Genomic DNA, 18,043 nt, shown 5'->3' with positions numbered 1-18,043 from the left:
TGCTTGCAGTGTCCTGGAAACAGCCGGAGGTTTTTGGCAACAATAGGAAACTGATTCCTCCTATTCTTGCCAAAACTGCCTCCTTGCACACAAAAGGGCAAATTTATCCATCTCTCTTTGAACAGAATAAGATCTGCATTCTGTTTTCTTTTTTTATTTAGAAAGAAAATAAAGTCTGTCAAATCCATCCAACTGAAACTCCATTCCAGACCTATGCTTATGTATCCATGCCACAGAATATTGTAGTGTTGGAAATTTTAAGTATCTCCAGACTGGCATTTCCTCAATAGTGTACATCCCAGAACATGCTGAAAAACCTCAGCCAGTGCGACAGATGGCCACGACTTTTGGAAGAGGTGATTCTTTTGGCCTCAGAAGATTCTAAGAATTGTGTGCAAAGGATCCTCCAGTGGACACATGCTCCCTGATTGCAACACATTATTCCTGATCAATATGTCAGGTCCGGCAAGGCTTTTCCACATGACCGTGGTTTTACCAATGCTTTAGAGAGCAAGCTGTGTCCTCACTGGAAAGGGCCAGAGCCATAGCTCTTGTCCCACTGTGAGCACTGCTGCTCAAGTTGGTCCAATAGCTTATCCACAGAGTCTTCTTTGTTCTCAAGCTTCAGGTACTTCCTGGCACATCCAAGGTCCAGTCGGGGCCAGCTACGGTGCTTCTGCTCCTCGACGGGTCCAAGGTTGAGAGTCACAGTGTCGAGTCCTGCCACGTTTACGCACACTTCTGAGCTGGACTCCCTCAGGAGCGGCGTAGGGTGACTAGTCGCCTGCGCAAACCTTTCGTCTAGGTGCACAATAGCCTTTGGTATCGCGCGTGGATTAGTCCTGTAGCTCATACTGTGGGATCTCCGAGGGGGCACTGCAGCCGCCTCCCAGTCCTCTCCCTCCAGGGTTGACATGGAAGATGTGGTCAGGCAGTTGCTTAGCTTAAAGAGAGTCTCGTGCTGCGGCTCTGTCGTGGAGCCTGCTCTTTGCTCTGTGGCTGCGAAGGTGTTGAAGTCCACCTTACTGGAATTGCAAGAGTTGGAGGAGTGGACAGAAGGGGTTGAAGCAGACTCCTGGTGATGGAGCACCTCGGTCCTTAGAGTATTTCTCTGCGGCCTGCTCTCAGCCTCCTCACTGCTCCTCACACGGAGCACAGGCTCTGAGCTGGCAAGTTCCTGCAGGCAAAGGATGTTGAGGTGAGCAGCAGGTAAGCTGCTCACCCACTGGTACTGCCTGCTCATCGTGTTGATCCGGGTGAGGTCCGCCGAGGGCACAGCTGCCGACACGGAGCAAATGACGCTGCGCATCTGGGCCAGTAACATCTGCGTCTCGCGGTCCCGGTTCTCATACAGCACCGTGTTAGCGCAAATGAGAATGAAGAGTCCCACACCCATAATGACGGGTCCCAAGAGCTTCATTCGCTCACTGTGGATCAGGTTGGCAGTGGAGAAGAGACCTTTGGCCCCTAGACCCCATCCAGACCCCTGAGCACCTGACAACCCCTCCTCCACAGATTTCTGTCCCAGCATTGCTGAGCGGTGAGCCCGATATGGCCAGTACCCAGCCACCGCCAGCGCTGTGCCAACGATAACCACGAAGACACCCAACACTAAAAAAGCGCCAGGCATGGAGCGGATACGTAGCTTTCCCTTGATCACCCCTTCCTTCTTTTTTCGAGAGCGTAGACTGAAGCGGGGCAGGCGCTGATTGGAGGGTGTGGCTGGTGTTCGGCCCTGGGACGACTTCTGAGTCTTCATATTAAGGGTGGTTCCAACGCTCCCTTGTCAAGTCGGACCCTACTGGGAGTCTGCAAGGAAAGGACAAAGGTCAAGGTTCAAGGTATCTGAAAGTTTATCTCAAGACCGTATTGTGTTCTCATCCCTTACACCTTCAGTGTTGTTAAGTTATTGTCGTTGCGCAAACACAGATACTCTGTGTTACAGACCACCATAACGACACAGCTAAATGTGCCTTTGTTTAGATACTTTGTGAGAAAGTTTGATCTAAACAATGCTAATGGTCCCTGGTGCCTGTTTTTATTCATTGCCAAACATAATGAAACTGCTTGTCAGAATGGTTTCTATTAATATTTTATGAACAGGGACATGCCTCGGAATAAATCATTTAAGAAAACAGCTACACCACTATCTTTTTTTGTTTGTTTGTTTTCAATAAAAGCTCTATACTTCTCTAACTTAGGTGGGCTTTCACGTTTAAAAGGTTTCTCTGCAAACCATTTACACGTGCTGCTCTATGCAAGCACACAGGCTGTAAATGCAGGGCAGTACGATGGAAAAACAGCTTCAAACACTTTTGCTGCAATTAAGAACCAGAGTACACAAGGCTGAAGTGCTTTATCCCCTCCCTGCGATGCACTAAAACGTAACAAAGCTTACAACAAAACCCATCTCGGTCTAGCAAACCTTTCATAAGAAGACCTCTCCCTCTCTTTGTGTTCTGCATCATTAACACATTTTGTGTCCTGAAGTAAAAGTAAAAGTTTAGGGTAAAATCCCTAACATAGAAACAAAGTTCAGCACTGGAAGAAGAGTGAAATTCTCCTGGCACAAAAAAGAATCACATCCCTCTTCCGCCTTGGTAAATATTCATAGACGTATGGAGCTATGCCAGTTCTTACAGCTTGAGCAAATCAGTGATGTTTAGATACTGTGCTGATATGTCTGCATGGTGCACCAAAACCAGACCAGTAACACCTCAGATAAACATAACATACCCTCAGAAACCGTTAAAGGGACTGATGCGTTGCTTGATTGATGATAAATGATTTAAAAGACTCCCAGCACAACATGTGCAATATATTTGTGTATGATTAGAGGACAAAAAGCCAACAAGCTGTCTTCGAACACTAACAACTATTTATTGTTGCATGGAGACAAAGTGATGAGGGGAAAATGATGAGATCAATGATAAGATGCTTATTTGTATTGGTCTAGTCTAAGTAATGTTTTTTAAAGGGTGTGGGAATTATTTTTGTGTTGAGCACAATAACTCTGTTATCTACAGCTCTTGAAGAACCACTCAGCGGATCTTAAATCTGAGGACAAACAGGTGTTTGTTTAGAAACGTCTTTAATCTTATTAAATAATCCGAACATGCGTAACTGCGGAGTTTGTTAAAAATAACTGAGCCAATCACCACGTCCCCATGCCATACCAGTCGTGTTCTGGTCAACCAAACAAAGCAGGAAAAATTACGGAACATTCACAAAGGGAGAAATGACTATATAGAGTATGTGGCCAATTCTGTCTGAAATAACAAACACAGTACTGGCAGGGGTTTCTTAGCAACTCCGAAAATGTAATTTACAATCCCGACTTCTTCTAGTTTGTTTAAACTCATGGGAAATTCATTGGATGTTCAGAGAGAGTAATTTATATCTGACAAAACTTGTAAGCAGTCCACAGTCGCAAAGCCTGTGTTCAAAAGTGAAGGTAAACAGTGGAGTTTTGGCAAGATTTGTACATGATAACCTTAAGTTAGGAACCAAGATGACTGCTAAATACAAACCACACAATATAGATGAGTGCATAGTGCGTTTATTACCCCTGTAAAACGGCTTGCTTTTGGATTACTTACGTAAACATGTTCCAAAAGCAATGTATATGCTGGTGTGTAGCTTTTGATGTGAAGACTAAAGTTGATGAAAAACAGACTTTCTGGAGCCTTTTTTTTCTACCTGTCTTGTAATGATAGAGAACCCATGGGGTTAAAATGGTCACAGTCAATCGAAAGTAACGGCATCAGTCTACTTGTAGTGAGGGGATTCTATTCGATATAGGATTGATTAGAATTTCTTTAGTCGTCGGGGCTTTGACGCAAGCTTTTTGTGCAAACAAACCATAAGTTTTATACTTCAGAATATAAAAATGTAGATGTGTCTTTTTTCCCCTACTTGATCACTAATGGAAAACCACCAAATACTTCAAGCTATTCTGCAGTTGTTGCACCGCATAGCTTACGCGACGCACGGCAAATTTTTCGATTGATGCCAGCTCCTTCATGATATTAGGCTACAGAAAACAGTGCTCGTAAAAGACAGCCCAAGACTAAACTAGACTTCATATCGTTAAAAAAGATTCTTATCGTTAAATAGTCTCCAATATACATATGGTTTGTCGTGGCTTGAGACTATTCTAAAGCATTTATGGTGTTGCGCACGCCACATCGAATTTTTCACTGAGTCTGTCATGTCTTCCCATATAATCAGCATTTTACTGAGCTATTTGTTGAAGGCATCGTCATATGTTTTTATGCCCTTCAGGTCTGCTTAAGGTTGAGCTGGTTCCTGATTGGTGACAGCAGAAAACTTAGCATTTTTGCATTATTGAGAATGCCTTTGTCTGCAAAGCGACTAATGCATTTAATAATTTATTTTCTGTAGTCTATTAATTAATGCATTCACTTAGGGCATATAAAATACACTCAAGATTTTTTTTTTCTGCTAATGTATCGAGGCGTCTTGAGAAATAGAGTAGCATCTGTTAATTATCGCCCAAAGTTAGACAGATGTGAGCTGAACCAGGATCAACTAATATACTGACCTTTTGTAAGGTCAAGTCCTGTTTAGGACGACTTGAATGAGATTGTCGAAATATCTAAAAGAAGCGGGCAACAAATTAGCGAAACATGACCAAAACAATCAAAGGACTATGTGGATTCGTCATTTCTAAGCAGAGCCATTTGTGAAGTTACTTGCCTTTGTTACAGTGTATCGCCTTTGCGTTCATCGCGACCAGACAGATGTTCTGTGCCACCTTCAGTCTTGCGGCCACGCATGTTTCCAACGTCCGCAAATCATTTGGAAGTTTGGTAGTTGACAATAAATCCAGAAACGTATGGGGAGTGCTGATGCATGCTCCGGAGATATCCAAGTGGCGCACCTCACATGCTGACTAGAGTCACTTACGGAGTGGAAAAAATGAGGATTAAGACTTTACAACGAGCCCACCCATATGAGAAAGCCATCAAAGCTCCACCAGAAATCATGGGTCAAACATGCAATCTCCAGATTTGATCGAAATGAAGACCCCTTCCGCTAGCTCTGCCCACTGTATAAGCAGAGTGGTTGTCGCCGCCTATGCTTTCTTTGCCTCGCTACATTTCACCCCCCTCCATCAAATGGTTACGGGACCAGTTGCCAGTTTTAACGCTTTATTAGAGTTTAGATTATGCGAAGAATGAGCAGCAGATCACTAAAAATTGCACTCGCATGTTTCCCTGTCTAGGATAATCCCTTGGGACACAGTACTTAACTGCATTCGGGATAATGCGTGACATTGCAAATAGACTTTTAATGGACTACTATACGCTTTTCCGTCACAGCTCTGCGTGCAAATGACTGGAATATCATCGAATTTGGTAAATGAATCAAGTGGGCAAGAACGTGACTAGTTTAACTGCAGTTCGACTAAAGCACTACGCTGCGGGACGGCAGAATAATCAGTCGATCTCCTGCAGAAATGTAACAATCTGTGAATTAAAAACCGCGCTATCGCACTTCTTTTCGTCAAGCAAACCCAAGCTTTCCTAATTTCATGACAGCTCAATTTCAAGACATATTTTGAAGTATGCAGAATGTTCCGATGGGGTTAAGTTGCTCACAGGTGTCTGCGCTTTGGCGACACCATGCGGTGATGAGTCGACATAACGTTTACCCAGACACAAAAATACATGATAACATGTCAGTTAAAAGTCTCTGACCAAACGGTGAAATACTCCATTAGGTTTACGGGCGCCGTTTAAAACCACAGTTAATAGAAAACTCAGCTCAATGAATTCAACGACCACTCACACCAAATATCAGGCATTTTTTTTATTTTTTTTAAGACACTGGTAAAAGGACTTTACACGAAGTCGAAAGATGAAACGGAATAAAATAAATCCTACTTCTCATAGCATCCTGCAGACATGTAATTTTAAAGTATATAACACAAAGTTTAAGACACCTATTACAGCCTCACATTTTCTTTACATTTGAACTTACACATATGATTTTTTGTCTGGGCAACAGTTTCTCATTCTAACCTCACTTAATGTTTTACAAATATCTCCATTTAATCACTGGGCACAAGCTGAAATGAAGAAAAATAATAATGTGAAGAAACAAAATGGAGGTGTGTGTGTGTGTGTGAAAGACATATCAAGCATGATAGCCCATCTACAACTACTTATTTAAAAAAAGAGCGAGAGAGAGAGAGAGAGAGAGAGAGAGAGAGAGGAGGGGGGGGGGGGCAGACAGACATAGGAATGCATAAGGCTTGGGGACAAAAGCTGGGAGACAGGGGGTGATATTCCAGTTCAGGATCGGGATCGTGAGCGGGAGCGGGAATGAGAACGGGAGCGGGAACGTGACTTTGAGCGGGATTCGGAGCGTGATGCTGAAGGAGATCGGGACCTGGCTTTGGTGGGGGACGCTGATGGAGATTTGGACTTTGACTTGGATTTTCCTCTAGGATTGGCAGTGGCGGGCGACCGGGAGCGAGAGCGTGAACAAGAGCGGGAACGGGAGCGGGAGCGAGATCGAGAGCGGGAGCGGGAACGAGACGTGGTCTCCGCGGCACCGCCTTCACTGGACTTGGCTACATCGCGGCTCTTTGACCCGGACTTCCTTGAGCGATCCTTGTTGTTCCCTGACCTGGAGCGAGACCTGGAGCGGGATCTGGAACGAGACTCCTCTTTGCGGCTCCTCTTGCCATCACGTTTGCTCCTCTTGCTCTTAGGGCTCCGGCTCCTGCTGCGGCTCCTGGCTTCGTCTCGGCCTCCCCTGGGCTCCTTGCTCTTATGGGCTCCGTTGCTCCGTTCCTCCCCGTCTCGTCGGCTTTTGTTCTTGTTCTTCTTATTGACTGAGCGACTGCGGGACCGTGAGGCGGCCGGCCTGGAAAAAAACGGTGAGAAGAGAAAAAAGTGGTGTCAGGTAAAACTCAACTGTGCACGTAAAACTACCGTTGCGGGTAGTTATCACAGGACTTCAAAAAAAGTTGTGAGCATGTCTGGCCTCTTGTGGTCACAGAAAGTATTACACTCAATTAAAAGTCCCTTCAACAGGCACAACTATCTGCACTTTTATTCAGACGGATTAATTAGGCTTCATTTAGAGGTTTTACACCATCATTAGTTGCCCTTGAGTGTAAGCCATGCTACAACTGACATTTCTAAATGTAAATAAATTGCTCTTTTTAAAACAGCTTGTCCTGGAGCTGGTGAGCTTGTTATTTGCAGTGCGTAGTTACACAGTGTGTGCCAAGGAAGAGGACTCGGGTACAGCGGACAAACAGCCCAAGGGCAAAAAAAGAGAGTCGATAAGTCAATATGAGGAGATCTGAACAGCAAACTAAACAAACAAACAAACAAACAAACAAAAAAAGTCCTCTGATCTGATAATGTGACAACACTCAGGGCTTCACCTGGAGCGGGACCGGGAGCGACTGCTGCTCTCGCTGCGGCTACGGCTCTTGTGGGACCTCCTGCTCCTGGAACGAGACCTGGAGACAGAAAAGAAACATTCAGCTTAGAGACACCATCTTTAAGCACCGAGTGCCCTCCAGTAGTTACTGAACTGTCTAAAAATTCTTGCCGTCAGTGCTGCATTAACTGTGGTGAGCTGACAACGTACTGTTTAAAAAATTTTTTTTTAATCTTTTCTGATTTCTCTTTAACCTGTAATGCTGTTTTCTAATTCAATTTATAAAACTGCTATTTACACAACAAATTAGCGCATTTAACACCGCCCCCCCCCACCCCCGACACACACACACACATAAAAAGATTGCATCCATCCCTCTGAGCGGGTGACACATCTGGCATTTTGCCGTACCTGGAGCGGCTGCGACTACGAGAATAGGAGCGCCGGCGTCGGGAACTGGGCCTGTCTTCGATCAGTCGGATCTTTCTGCCATTTACCTCGGTCCCGTCAAGCTTCTCTAGCGCTCGCTTCATGTCCGAGTACAACCTGAACTCGATCACTCCCTCATTTCTCCGTCCTTTATTAGTGTCTGCATACGTCACTTCACCGGCCTGCCGCATGTAATCCTGGGGAGAAAGATGCAAACTCAAGTCTAAAAGTAGTTCATTTTTTAGAAATAAGAGCGAGCTAGTGAGCTGCCATCACACCTGATTTCTGGAATGAACGCAAAATTCTTTACTCTGGGTCCTAAAATGATGTTCATTGTCTGTATGGTGTATCTACTTGGCAACTGTGATCAGGTTTTATGTTTTTAAGTGTCCTGCCGAATTCATATCCTGTAAAAATGCTCTTTGTGAGTGGGCCTCGTGGGAGAATACTGGTTGAGGTTTTATAATGCTGAGTCTGCAGTTGGCCTCACAAGAGACAGAGCAGGTCTAAACCTTGCAAAGTGGTTTTGGCCAACCTCAGCATAAACATCTCTCCAAATAACTATATTCCAAAATGTGGCCGGACAGATTTTATAAATGACTCTCTTTTTCACGCTAAATGTAGAAATGTTTGAGCAAAACACCTTACGTTACGAAACACTACGCAGTCTTTTTTGGGGGAAAAATAAAAATGTCTGTAGCAAAATGAAAGTGGGTGAAGGGGTGCGTATGGCTCTGTACCTTCAGGTCCTGCCAGCTGCAGCGACTCGACAGGTTCTCCACAATCAAGCGATAATCCGTACGTGTCGGAGGGCCATACCTGTCCCTTCCTCCACGTCCATACCAGCCGCCTTCAGGGTGACAAACACAGCATGCACACAGGTTAGGGAAGGTAAGAAAGGGACCCTGAGAGAGAGGACAGTCTCAGTCTTAGACTCCAGGCAACAATCTACATACAGTTTTCAAATAAATCTGAAAGGAATTAAAAAAAAAAGAAAAAGATAAAAGAAAGTAAAATAAGGGGCAAATCAATGTCTTCAAAACCTGTTCTATGGACAGAACAAACAAAAAACAAAAAAACAAAAACAAAAAACAAAAAATAAACAAACCTGGACATGACTTGAAAACTGTACATTCCTACACTGAAAACCCCCATTACAAAAACATTTTGTATATATACCTAAATAACACAGCATAACTTAGGGAATGACAGACACTTAATTAATACAGTCAGTGCATTACAATAGTCTTCAAAAAAAACAAACAAACGAACAAAAAAAAAAAAAAATCACATAATAATCCCCATTTAAGTACTTACGGTGAACTAACCTCAAAATCTAAAAGGCAAAACAATGAATAAAAAGCAAAAGAAAAGAAGCAAAAAAACCAAACAAACAAACAAAAAAAAGCAACAAAACTTCAGGCACCTAAAAGAGCTCAACCCACATCTTTTCCTAACCCCCCCGTTAGCATCCTCACCACCCGGCCTAATGGGAAAAGCGGTCTTCATTCACAATGGCTCCCATTAATGGTCTGCCCAGGGGCCAGGAATGGTCAAAGGGCCACACTCTTGGAAATGGGGGACACCATGGCCAGCAATAGGGGCAGGCAGTCAGACTCTTTCAATTAAAACATTGAGGTTCTTTGTTAAATCTCTAGCTTTATTAACAGTCATCATAATAAATAATATATATATAGAGAGAGAGGAAAAAAATGCAAAAGTCCTAAAATGAAATAGTTACGCTGCAACTGGCAATGCATAACAGTCTAGAATGCAAGACTGGATCTAAACCATTTTTCTTACATTTTTTTTTTTGAGCTACAGCTGAACTTTATGGATGTGAATTTCATTATTTTCCCAAATAACTGTTATACAGATCCTGCATTGTTTCCCCTTTAATTTTATGAGAATTAGAGAAAGACTGATGCTTCTCAGACTGTGCCATTGGTGACTCTTGAGTGTAGCCATTATTTTCTCATCTTTGTGGTTGAGTGTTGTTTGCCACACCCAACTGAAAGTCATTATTAGCATCACAAATGACAAATGATGGACCTCTCATATGCTAAATACACTGCAATCATTCTGCTATGCAAAACCATCCATGAGCAAGCACTCTCACGTTTGTGTGAAACTGAACTGAAATGCATTCGTAATGACTGCTGCTTAAGCAGAGTGATATGACTTAGTTTGAGTGGTCACTGCCACCATGTCATGTATTCAAAAACCAATCATAAGAGGACAAAAACCTATTAAAGTGGGACAGATTTGATATTCAGGTCCAGAGTTACCAAAGACACAATCTAGGATGCAGTCTTCTATGATTAATCACAGTAATCCAAAGTATTTAACTAAGAACATAATTCCCAGAAGACTAAACCATCTCCATTACAACACTTACTTCTGCCAGAGCCGTAGCTTCCATCACGGCGTGGTCCCTTAGTGTGTTCCACAATCACTCTCTCTCCACATAGGTCTTTCCCATTGAGATCGTACACGGCATCATCCGCATCGCGAGGATCGTCAAACTCAACAAACCCATACCTTTAAACAAAGGCCGACAAAAACAAAACAACAATTGGAGAAACACGTCAGGACTCTGTAAATATGTACGTTTAGAAATTATTTAAGCACACAAAAGCTGAACAAAAGGAGGATAAGCATTACTATACTGAATGGTTGTGCACTAGCTTATTTCAAAGTTGGGCCTAAGCTAGTGACCACGGGCGGGCGGCAGGAGATCTGGAAAGTTACCGATAACTTGTTTGATCATGTTTTTAAAAGCGTTTTGGGTTGACCTACCAATCATGGGGTCAATCAAAAGCGAAAAACAGTTAAAACACAAATTGTTTATACTGAGACGCCCTAATAATGTTATTTTCAAATAAGACATGTCAACATCTACACACAAAATCCGAGCGAGCGAACTGCTTTGTTCGGTTACTAAGCTTACGTTACGTGAACTAGTGGATGAAAATAATACGATATCAACGAGACTGCCTAATTGTGCTCTTGCCAGGTTAACTAAATTAGTGGCCCGTTCAAACATATTGTTGCCAAAAAATACAGTTACTAATCTGATATCGATTCGCATTTACAGCGTTTATCACAAACTGCTCAGATTTAGTTCACAAATAACGGTCAACGAGGCAATCTGCGGCCTTGTCAAAGGCTTAAGATGTTGCTATGCTAACTAGGCCACAAAGCACCGCTTTGTTTTTAATCGCACATATCGGTTCATTTTCGCGAAATTACCCGTTTTTCAAGTCGACCTCCAGAATCTTCCCATAGCCTTTGAAGAACTTTTCAACATCTTTCTCTCTTGCTCGGTAGCTCAGTCTTCCAATGTAAACTCTAGACATTGCTCCAGTTTTCGGTCCGTGTGATCAGACACACTCCTGCAACTAGCTGCTAGCTAATGTTCCCTCCTTCGTGACCCACGTCAGTGGCCGTACCTCTATATGGGCGTGTTTACAATGTTCAGGCAAAGGTGTCCCTGTTTGTTTTTAACTGGCACGAATAGAGGTTTTATTTGTGTCAAACGACTCTGGGTGTGGTGTCGCCTCACTATTATTACGATTATGCGTAAACCGTCCATGCGAAAACCAAAATTCAATTAAAATGGTGATAGATTTAAAAATAACTTGTTGCAAAACTTTTAAAAGTTCCAAGTACTCATATTTCATTGGTAATGCTAGAATATTGGTGGAGCCACCGATGCAGGCCATGTTGTGCTTTAAAACGTATTGCATGTACTTTCCGAATGGGAGTGGTCTATTTCCATCTGCGGTCCGGTTGCGTGTTTCAGACCATACAGCAAGAAGAGGAACTGCAGTGTGCGTGAAGAGACGACGAAAAGTACAGAGATTACAAAATTTGCGTCTATTTGATAAATTGTGGAGTCATCACTGTTATTGGAATCATGGTTTTCTCTTTAGATGATGCACTTTTAGAGCAACGTCTTAAGTTACTCGACTTTGATCACACGTTGTCGAAATGTGTGCTAACGGTATTTTGCGACCATACAGTTGCAGGACCAGTTTAGTGAAGTAGCAAAAAAACCCTCAAAAAACCAGGAGTCTTATGGTAAAAAAAATTACAGGTGACGGTCACGAAGCACTGTTTAAACTTGTAAATTTACTATGGAGTGTCCAACTTTTTCAAAGTATTCACTGCTAGATTTTCTCTTTTCTGTAATCGGTGCTTTGACATTTTTGTTCGACGTGGGCTCCGATTTATGGGTTGCCAAGGAATTCTATGTCCATGGAGACTTTTTTTGGTTCGGAGTGTTCATCGGTTTCATGTTGACTTCATCTGTCGTTGTTCAGATGTTCAGTTGGTTCTGGCTCAAATATGATCTTGAGTTGGAGAACTTTGAATCTCAAACCTCAGTCAAGAACATCATGCTCTTTGGCTGTCAAAAAAGTTTCAAACTGACGTGTTTTCTTCATGTATTTCAGCTTGGCTTCTTTCTCAGGTAATTCACCACACTACATGAGAAGATCCATACTTAATCAATTTTAATGTGCCGTTTCTGGAGATGGTCAAAGTAATTTAAAGCTAAAGCTATTGCTGACCTTGGCGGTTTAATCTTGTCCGCTGCGGGGATGGGCGCGAACAGGACGCTGTTTGTAGTTAGTTGTTGAACTGATAAAACACGAAATGTTTATCATTGGGTACAAGTACTGTACTGTCTTAAACTGCGACAGGAGTTCATTCCTAGAGGCTCCAGCATTTTAAAGTTTAACAATGACATGTCATGCCGCTAGTTTAGAGATGTAAACGTTGTCAGCGGTATTGTAGTATTAATTTCCTAATTTTGTTGAGTAGACATGTCATTCATCGTGGGATTGAGGAACTGTGCAGTTTTGTGGTTGTACAAAAACGATATGTAGCCTACAAATGGGGTACAGAGTTCCTACAGAACTAGTGATGTTTTCTGACTTATTCTAGAGTGTGACAGTTAGTATAACAATAACCTCTCATGGGGAAGCATACCTTAAATTTCTACCCAGTTTGACTTCTCCAACATTAAAATGACAGTACTTTGTTTATTTATCACCACAATCTCATTCAATTGATGAATGACATATATTCAACTGATTTTTTTTTTTTTTTTGATCAACAGATACATTTCTGCCATATGGCAGGGTTTTCGTGTGTGGTGGCATGGGGAACTGGGCTCTGAGTTTGCAGTTTACCTGACCCATGACCTCAGCCTGCTGCGTCTCATTGAGACCTTCTGTGAGAGCACCCCTCAACTCACCCTCATGACCTACATCATGCTGCGCACTAACCAGGCACGGACAGTCCAATGTGGGTAACCACTTCTCCATCATGTGCTGTCTCTATAACTAAATTTGCATGCTTGAACTGAAGAAAACCTTGTGAGATTCTAGAAATCTTGTGAGAAGCTAGATGAACAAAAAAGGTCTGTGCTTATGAATATACTGTGTGTGTGTGTGTGTACATATATATATGTGTGTGTGTGTATATATATATATATATATTTGTGTGTGTGTGTATGTATATATATATGTGAAGTGTTTCAATGGAGTTTAAAAAGAATTCTGTATTTTGGGGCAGGCAGAGTATAATGTTAAGCAGCACATACTAAGTAATTTTACATAAACCAAACTATCTATTTTAAATGTGTAAGTGCATAAGTAGGCCTAACACCATTCTCTGGATGTGAACATGTGAATATAAACATTAAGCTAATGCTTATTGGACTCTCTGTTGCGCAGATGTGAGTGTGATTGCCTCAGCTACCTCTGTTGCTTGGATGGTCGTGGACTACCACCGCTCTCTGCGGTCCTTTCTGCCAGAGAAAGCCAAACAGAGCTGGTATTCTTCTGTGGTGTACTTCGTATGGAACCTGTTACTGATCGCTCCGCGCGTGGCGACCGTCGCCCTGTTTGCATCCGTCCTGACCCACTGGGTCGGCCTTCACGTCCTGCTACTGTGGCCCGCGTTAGTTTTGTGGGCCTGGCTTCAAAAGACTGACTTGATGGACAGCGCTGCTGGGGAGTGGCTTTACCGGGCCACCGTGGGAGTTATCTGGTACTACAGCTGGTTCAATGTGGCCGAGGGTCGAACCAGGGGCAGGTCCATCATCTATCACCTCTTCTTGGCGACTGATAGCGGGATCCTGCTGGTCACGTGGTGGATTTACAGGGATTCGGAGCTGACGCAGTCCTACGCCTTTACTGTGATCATCCTAATACCTCTTTCGTATGCGCTCGGCCTCCTAATCAAAGTTTTCTACTACAGTTGTTTTCATCCCAAGTTGTGGCAGCCTGCTGCAGCGCGCAGGGAGGGAGAGGATATCCCCGATGGGCAGAGGGCCGTAAGGGTTACTTTCATTCAGACTGGCGATTCTCCTCAAGGCCTGAACAAGAGGATGGCCAGACAAGCCATAAACTTTTACACCCAAGGGGTGCGTCGTGTTGCTAATGAAAGCTGACGTTAGTCTAGTAATGTTTCCTGAACTGTTCGTTTTCAAATGCTTGACGCTAGGGCAAAGAATGTACTTGCGGTATTTGTTCATATGTGTTCTTAAAAAAACAACTTTTGAGGATGTAGATTAGGCAAGGCAAAGTGCACTATTGTATGACGAGCACAGATTTTGGTAAATGGACTCTGTTTGGTCTGTTTGAAGAAACTTTATTTCAATCCATGAATAGCAACATAAGATAATGTAAATGGTGAAAGTGTTGACCTGCACTATGTGTGTCTTAGAGACACAAATTTTAGTTACTGTGTCAGTTAACAAACCTAAAAACATATACTTCAATACTTCATATTACCCTCAAAAATTCCTTTCTTTGGTGTAATATTATGGTAAAGTGCTGCTTTTGGCTGAAAATGGAACAATCAGTGACACTCAGTGAGAAAACCTATGTCTGTCTACACTTGTTCATATATATATATATATATATATAAAGTAAATTATATTTGTCATTATTGTGAGTTTGTAGTTTTGGGGTGATTTTGAATGTCTGAGTCAGTTATATTTAAATCTGTTAGAAGCTTTATGTTACTTCCTTTACTTCACACTTGAATTAGGTGCAATTATTCAACATGTTTTTATTGTCATGTATTGTAAATGGGTTTTTTTTTTCTAAAACTGGTTTCTATTTTTTTTTATTCAGAGACAAATCTGTCCCTACCATCACCTCTTAAATTATAAACAGTCTTTATTTACATTTGCATTTTTTTAAATTTATGGTGATAATGTGTTTTTCTTTTTTTGAGCCTTTTTCTGATACTTATCTATGTTTTATAACACTAAGAGAAAGAAGGTCATTTCCTGTGATTCTTACCATTTAAAGCTAAAGGAAAAAAAGCTATTCAGCTGCCATGCTTGTATATTTTTATATTATTACTCTTCGTTACCCAGTATCATTAAAATTTCTGTGACCTCTGTTTTACAAATTTGAAATGAGGTTATTTATTATAATTCACAAGGAACTGAATAACTTGATATCATTGTCACATGTGACGGGCCTGCTTTTAACCTCTTCTGCCGGGTGGACAGTTTCAAATGACAAGAGAGGAGAGAATGGACTTCCCCACACTGTCTTCTGTGTAGTTTTTATAGCTTGACGGGTTCTTGATCGAATAGGTCTTTCGAAGAAAGGGGAAACACCTCTTTGAGTTACATCTTTTTTTCTTTTTTTTTTTTTTGTGGTTATATGACATGTGTCACTCATATGAATCCCATGGTTTTAATCCCCAGACTTGGTCCCATGGTCTACTCGTTTAAAAATCAGGAAGTGTTGCGCTATTTCACAGAAAGGGAGGAGCAGACAGAGCGTGAATGTGGATAAATAGTCTAGGTTTGAAAGCCTGTTCATTTTTCAGTAATTCAGTTCATTCTCGTGAAGTCATGAGGAATACCTGCTCGCACTGTGCTTGTTTCGACATCCTGCTGACACTAGCTGGCTTCATTTTGTACCTTTCGGACATTGTGTTGGACATATGGAAGATCTGGTTGTTTTATCAGGAGGGCTCTTATATTTTGATGGGTGTACTTATCTTCCTGTTTCTGGGATCCCCAGTTCTGCTACAGATATTCAGTTGGCTTTTGTACGCAGATTACAAAGACAAGCCGAAGACCAGCGTGGATATATTTCTAAATAAACACTCACTACTTGTGATTTTCCATGTTTTCCAGCTGGGCATCTTTGTCAGGTTTGTGAGAATTTAGTTTCCTTTTTTTTTTTTTTATCTGATTGTGCTGAAATAAGTGAGTTCAAACTATCCTGTTCAGATAGGCAGAAATTTAGCTGAATTCGATTTTTAATCCATTTGTAAATGTTTCACTGATTCCTTCTCTAAAAGGTTTGCCAGCGTTGTGGAAATATCCGTCCGTCGTTTGTTGGGGCGAGACCCCATACCCGAAGACACTGCCAGACACCTGAAGCATGACCTCTTTTTCGTGCGTCTGGTTGAGACCTTCTCTGAGAGTGCTCCTCAGCTCATGCTTATGCTCTCAACCACGTTCATGAGGGAAGAAATAGGACTCCTTACAGGTTAGTCTTCAGCAAACGCCACTGACTCATGTGTATTGGTTCATTTGTTATTTCATTTGTATTTGTATGTCTTTCATTGTGCGCTTCATTTTTATTTGATGAAGTCAGCATATCTAGTCTTATCCTTGGTCTGAACGTTCTTAGAAAAAAAAAAAAAAGGAAGGGTAATGCACCGCAAGTTAGCATATTCCTTTATATATTTAATTATTCAGTTTTTTTGCTTTTGTTCATGAATTTACTTTATTCTGCATTTCTCACAATCACTGCAGGTCTGAAGACGGCCGAGTCCATTATTACCATTACCTTAAACGTCCTCCTGTACCACCAAGCCATGCGCAAATTTATTCACGATAAAAGCAAGATGGGCTGGGACTCGGCTGTGGTCTTCTTCCTGTGGAACCTTTTTCTTATCACTGCGCGTGTTGCTTCGTTAGCTCTGTTTGCATCCGTGCTCCCCTTCTTTGTGGTCGTCCACTTCCTGACGCTGTGGATCCTGTTGGTTCTTTGGGCCTGGCAACAGCAGACGGACTTCATGGACGGCCCAGGAGGAGAATGGCTCTACCGGGCCACCATAGGGCTCATCTTGTACTTCAGCTGGTTCGATGTAAATGATGAGAAAACCAAGCTCAAAAGCAATATCTACCATGTTCTTACGATGCTGGACAGTGGGCTGCTGATTGGCTTATGGTGGTGGATGAGGGTGTACAATACATCCAGTCATAGCCCGTGCCCCTTGGATCTTCTTGTGCCGATCTCTATAATTGTCCTCCTCTACAGTTCAGGACTGGCATTGAAATTTGTTCACGACACATGGTTGCGTCCAAAGAAGCCGGAATTGGTCATAGACCACCCTAGAGCACACAGAGGTGACGTGGAAGAAGCGAGCTCTGGAGAGAGGCAAGTGGAGGCTGAAGTTGATAGCGTCCAGCCAACACCCCGTTCCATGTCACTAACACCAACGACCGAACCTCTTACCGGAGTCAAAAAGAGAATGAGTGTAATGGCTGCTAATTTTTATTCATAGTCCTTCTAGTGGCTCAATGTAACCGTTTACCTCCACTGACTGGATAGGGAAGTGTCCTACTCTACTACCTCATTCATTTTTCCCCTGTTACTACACTGTGAAGAAGACCGTGTAAATGGAATATGTGGTGGGATAACTGATGTAAGATTTTTTTACTTTAAACTAATTTATTTCATTGTATACATTTTTTGGAGTTTAATCAGAGGTATCACTTTAACTCTTGCTTATGATAGAGAAAAGTCAGTTGTTTTGCTACAAGATGTTCATTACACACTGATTTTTTTTTTGTAACGTTTATTTTTGCTCTCAAATATATTTTTGTTAAATAAATGGTCTTCTGTATATGATCATTCCTTCCTGTTCTGTCCTTCCTTACCACTCCCATTGTTGCCAAGTTTAATATGAGCAGTAAACGCACAAGTGTTTCATTTCAAACAATAACAAACCACTGTGTTTTAAAAAGGAAACTCCTGGTATGTAATTTATAGAATTTCTGATGTGATGCTGTAATGTCCTTTGGCTTTTCTTTGCTTTAATTCCTAGTGACATGTATTGAAGTAGTTTGTCCTGTAGAGGGCCCAATAGCACACACACACACACAGACATGAACACAGATCATGAGTGAACTGTA

At 42.1% G+C, this 18,043-nt stretch overlaps 4 protein-coding genes across 6 annotated transcripts; 2 read left to right on the top strand and 2 right to left on the bottom strand.

Annotated features, from left to right (window-relative positions):
* Nucleotides 1–523: 523 nt before the first annotated feature.
* tmem200b (transmembrane protein 200B) lies at nt 524–1,759 on the bottom strand. The gene has a single exon (XM_030788400.1). The coding sequence runs from the start codon at nt 1,757–1,759 to the stop codon at nt 524–526; it is 1,236 nt and encodes a 411-aa protein (XP_030644260.1).
* A 4,461-nt stretch (nt 1,760–6,220) lies between these two features.
* Nucleotides 6,221–11,247, bottom strand: srsf4 (serine and arginine rich splicing factor 4). Of its 3 annotated transcripts, none has more exons than XM_030788789.1 (6): nt 11,107–11,247; nt 10,232–10,395; nt 8,595–8,704; nt 7,825–8,051; nt 7,427–7,504; nt 6,221–6,681 (listed from the first exon to the last, which is right to left on the bottom strand). In XM_030788789.1, the coding sequence occupies exons 1-6, from the start codon at nt 11,211–11,213 to the stop codon at nt 6,321–6,323; spliced, it is 1,047 nt and encodes a 348-aa protein (XP_030644649.1). In that variant the 5' UTR covers nt 11,214–11,247; the 3' UTR covers nt 6,221–6,320. The 3 variants fall into 3 exon arrangements, with proteins under 3 accessions (XP_030644649.1, XP_030644647.1, XP_030644648.1); XM_030788787.1 differs by having other exon boundaries at nt 6,221–6,897; nt 7,837–8,051; nt 10,253–10,395; XM_030788788.1 differs by lacking the exons at nt 10,232–10,395; nt 11,107–11,247 and adding an exon at nt 9,333–9,431 and having other exon boundaries at nt 6,221–6,897; nt 7,837–8,051.
* A 746-nt stretch (nt 11,248–11,993) lies between these two features.
* On the top strand, nt 11,994–14,317 carry xkr8.3 (XK related 8, tandem duplicate 3). The gene is made up of 3 exons (XM_030788447.1): nt 11,994–12,328; nt 12,980–13,167; nt 13,599–14,317. Exons 1-3 carry the CDS (start codon nt 11,994–11,996, stop codon nt 14,315–14,317), a joined length of 1,242 nt encoding a protein of 413 aa, XP_030644307.1.
* A 1,425-nt stretch (nt 14,318–15,742) lies between these two features.
* Nucleotides 15,743–17,412, top strand: LOC115824689 (XK-related protein 8-like). Its single transcript, XM_030788446.1, has 3 exons — nt 15,743–16,047; nt 16,198–16,388; nt 16,658–17,412. Exons 1-3 carry the CDS (start codon nt 15,743–15,745, stop codon nt 17,410–17,412), a joined length of 1,251 nt encoding a protein of 416 aa, XP_030644306.1.
* Nucleotides 17,413–18,043: the final 631 nt, after the last annotated feature.

This window comes from Chanos chanos, chromosome 12, assembly GCF_902362185.1.
Source record: "Chanos chanos chromosome 12, fChaCha1.1, whole genome shotgun sequence".
Lineage (NCBI taxonomy): Eukaryota > Metazoa > Chordata > Actinopteri > Gonorynchiformes > Chanidae > Chanos > Chanos chanos.
This window is presented reverse-complemented; position numbering and strand designations above follow the sequence as displayed.

Coding starts and splice junctions, on each gene's coding strand:
- tmem200b (XM_030788400.1), bottom strand. CDS start 1,759: ATGAAGACTCAGAAGTCGTCCCAGGGCCGAACACCAGCCACACCCTCC.
- srsf4 (XM_030788787.1), bottom strand. CDS start 11,213: ATGTCTAGAGTTTACATTGGAAGACTGAGCTACCGAGCAAGAGAGAAA. Junction 10,396..11,106: donor GAGGTCGACTTGAAAAACGG/GTAATTTCGCGA, acceptor CTTTGTTTAAAG/GTATGGGTTTGTTGAGTTTG. Junction 7,505..7,836: donor CGTAGTCGCAGCCGCTCCAG/GTACGGCAAAAT, acceptor TTCTGTCTCCAG/GTCTCGTTCCAGGAGCAGGA.
- LOC115824689 (XM_030788446.1), top strand. CDS start 15,743: ATGAGGAATACCTGCTCGCACTGTGCTTGTTTCGACATCCTGCTGACA. Junction 16,048..16,197: donor CAGCTGGGCATCTTTGTCAG/GTTTGTGAGAAT, acceptor CTTCTCTAAAAG/GTTTGCCAGCGTTGTGGAAA. Junction 16,389..16,657: donor AGAAATAGGACTCCTTACAG/GTTAGTCTTCAG, acceptor CAATCACTGCAG/GTCTGAAGACGGCCGAGTCC.
- xkr8.3 (XM_030788447.1), top strand. CDS start 11,994: ATGGAGTGTCCAACTTTTTCAAAGTATTCACTGCTAGATTTTCTCTTT. Junction 12,329..12,979: donor CAGCTTGGCTTCTTTCTCAG/GTAATTCACCAC, acceptor TTTGATCAACAG/ATACATTTCTGCCATATGGC. Junction 13,168..13,598: donor CCAGGCACGGACAGTCCAAT/GTGGGTAACCAC, acceptor TCTGTTGCGCAG/ATGTGAGTGTGATTGCCTCA.